The sequence below is a fragment of the Acipenser ruthenus genome, chromosome 39 (genome assembly GCF_902713425.1).
Source record: "Acipenser ruthenus chromosome 39, fAciRut3.2 maternal haplotype, whole genome shotgun sequence".
Lineage (NCBI taxonomy): Eukaryota > Metazoa > Chordata > Actinopteri > Acipenseriformes > Acipenseridae > Acipenser > Acipenser ruthenus.
In genome coordinates this window covers 7,393,744-7,396,828 of record NC_081227.1, presented here as the reverse complement: position 1 = coordinate 7,396,828, position 3,085 = coordinate 7,393,744, and the positions used below count along the sequence as shown (strand labels likewise).

General features: G+C 60.5%; 1 protein-coding gene across 1 annotated transcript in view; it reads left to right on the top strand.

Moving 5' to 3' along the window:
* Nucleotides 1-3,085, top strand: part of LOC117397466 (cerebellin-3) — a 10,678-nt gene extending 7,593 nt beyond the window's left edge. The window contains exon 5 of the mRNA XM_059009883.1: nt 2,168-3,085. Coding sequence (XP_058865866.1) covers nt 2,168-2,469 — 302 coding nt within the window. The 3' untranslated portion in view covers nt 2,470-3,085. The remainder of the gene's footprint in view (nt 1-2,167) is intronic.

The following is a 3,085-nucleotide window of genomic DNA, read 5'->3' as shown; positions in this document are numbered from 1 at the left end:
TCTCCCTCTCTCCCTCTCTCCTCTCTCTCCCCTCTCTCCTCTCTCCTCTCCTCTCTCCCTCTCCCTCTCCATCTCTCTCTCCCCTCTCCTCCTCTCCCTCTCCTCCCCTCTCTCCTCTCCTCTCTCACCTCTCCCTCTCCCCTCTCTCCTCTCTCCCCTCTCTCCTCTCTCTCTCCTCTCTCCCTCTCTCCTCTCCTCTCCCTCCTCTCTCCCCTCCCCCTCTCCCTCTCCTCTCTCCTCTCCCCTCTCTCCTCTCCTCTCTCCTCCCCTCTCTCCTCTCCTCTCTCCCCTCTCTCCCCTCTCCCCTCTCCTCTCTCCTCTCCTCTCCCCTCTCTCCTCTCCCTCTCCCCTCTCCCTCCTCTCCCCCTCTCTCCTCCTCTCTCTCTCCTCTCTCCTCCTCTCTCCCTCTCTCCCTCTCCTCTCTCTCCTCCTCACCTCTCCCTCCTCTCCTCTCCCCTCTCCTCCTCTCTCCCCTCTCCTCTCTCTCTCCTCTCCCTCTCCTCTCTCCCCTCTCCTCCTCTCTCTCCTCTCTCCCCTCTCTCTTCTCCTCTCTCCTCCTCCCCTCTCTCCTCCTCTCTCCTCTCCCCTCTCCTCCTCTCTCCCTCTCCCCTCTCTCTCCTCCTCTCTCCCCTCTCCCCTCTCTCTCTCCTCTCCTCTCCCCTCTCTCCTCTCTCCTCCTCCCCTCTCTCTTCTCCTCTCTCCTCCTCACCTCTCCCTCCTCTCCTCTCCTCTCCCCTCTCCCCTCTCCTTTCTCCTCTCCCCTCTCTCCTCTCCCTTCTCCTCCCCTCTCTCCTCTCCCCTCTCCCCTCTCTCTCTCCCCTCTCCCCTCTCTCTTCTCCTCTCTCCTCCTCCCCTCTCTCTTCTCCTCTCTCCTCCTCCCCTCTCCTCTCCTCTCCCCTCTCTCCTCTCCCCTCTCTCTTCTCCTCTCTCCTCTCTCCTCCTCCCCTCTCTCTCTCCTCTCCTCTCCCCTCTCTCCTCTCCCCTCTCCCCTCTCTCTTCTCCTCTCTCCTCCTCCCCTCTCTTCTCCTCCCCTCTCTCTCTCCTCCTCTCTCCCCTCTCCCCTCTCTTCTCCTCCCCTCTCTCCTCTCCCCTCTCCCCTCTCTCCTCTCCCCTCTCCCCTCTCTCTTCTCCTCTCTCCTCCTCCCCTCTCTCTTCTCCTCTCTCCTCCTCCCCTCTCCTCTCCTCTCCCCTCTCTCCTCTCCCCTCTCTCTTCTCCTCTCTCCTCTCTCCTCCTCCCCTCTCTCTCTCCTCTCCTCTCCCCTCTCTCCTCTCCCCTCTCCCCTCTCTCTTCTCCTCTCTCCTCCTCCCCTCTCTTCTCCTCTCCCCTCTCTCTCTCCTCCTCTCTCCCCTCTCCCCTCTCTTCTCCTCCCCTCTCTCCTCTCTCCTCTCTCCTCCTCCCCTCTCTCTTCTCCTCTCTCTCCTCCTCTCTCCCCTCTCCCCTCTCTCTCTCCCCTCTCCCCTCTCTCCTCCTCCCCTCTCCCTCCTCTCCTCTCCCCTCTCTCCTCTCCTCTCCTCTCCCCTCTCCTCTCTCCTCTCTCCTCTCCTCTCCCCTCTCTCCTCTCCTCTCTCCCCTCTCTTCTCCTCTCCCCTCTCCCCTCCCCTCCCCTCTCTCTCTCCTCTCCTCTCCCCTCTCTCCTCTCTCCTCTCCTCTCCCCTCTCTCCTCTCCTCTCTCCCCTCTCTCTCTCCTCTCCTCTCCCCTCTCTCCTCTCCCCTCTCTCCTCTCTCTCCTCTCTCCTCCTCCCCTCTCTCTTCTCCTCTCTCCTCCTCTCCTCTCCCCTCTCCCCTCTCTCTCTCCCCTCTCCCCTCTCTCTTCTCCTCTCTCCTCCTCTCCTCTCCTCTCCCCTCTCCTCCTCTCTCCCCTCTCCCCTCTCTCTCCTCCTCACCTCTCCCTCCTCTCCTCCCCTCTCCTCCTCTCTCCTCTCCTCTCCTCTCCCCTCCCCTCTCTCCTCTCTCCTCTCTCCCCTCTCTCCTCTCTCCTCTCCTCTCCCCTCTCTCTTCCCCTCTCTCCTCTCCCCTCTCCCCTCTCCCTCTCTCTCCTCTCTCCTCTCTCCTCTCTCTTCTCCTCTCTCCTCCTCCTCTCTCCTCTCCTCTCCTCTCTCCTCTCCCCTCTCCCCTCTCCCCTCTCTCTCTCCCCTCTCCTCCTCCTCCTCTCCTCTCTCCTCTCAGGTGCATTCACTGCCCCCCGAGCTGGCCTCTACTCGTTCTCCTTCACTGCTTTCTCTAACGAGGGGGGTGTGGGCCGGCGGATGTATCACCAGGTCAGTCTGATGCACAACGATGACATCGTGGCGTCGGTGTGGGAGGATAACCGCGAGGACTACGAGGACAGCGGCTCCCAGACCGTGCTGCTGCCCCTCAGCGCCGGGGACCAGGTGTACGTGAGGCTGCTGTCCGGGAGGCAGCTGTGCGGAGACATCTACCTGCAGAACTCCTTCTCAGGGTACCTGATCTACCCCAGCACTGGGTAGCCGTGACCTCGGGCTGCACTCCTCCCCTCTCAGTGCTCCAACTCACCCCTCCGAATAATTAGACATCTACCTGGGGAACTCCTTCTCACTGTCCCTTCTCTACCCCTGACCCAGGACTGCACCCCTCCCCTCCCTACACGCCACCCAACCTGGGGAAGTCCTTGTATGTTCTGGCTAGTACTGCGTACGCCCCCTGCCCTCTGCGCCTGGGTTCATTGTGTTTAGCTGGCAGACTGCAGGGCGATGTTGTTTGTGCTTCAAGGCGTCTACACTCTGCAGTGTTGATTCTGTCACAGTGTTGATAATGTAATCTATATGGACTCAACTCAATTAAAGAGCTGGCTGTTACACCCTCTGTGTGTGTGTGTGTGTGTGTGTGTGTGAGAGAGAGAGAAAGGGAGAGAGGGAGAGAAAGAGAGAGAGGGAGTGTCTTTGTGTGTGTGTGAGAGAGAGAGAGTGTCTGTGTGTGTATGTGTTTGTGTGAGTGAGAGAGAGAGAGAGAGTGTGTGTGTGCGTGAGTGCGTGCGTGAGTGCGTGCGGGCGTGCGTGCGTGCGTGTGTGTGTGTGTTTCTCTCTGCAGTGTGAGCTGGTCTCAGATTCACACTGAAACGCTGCT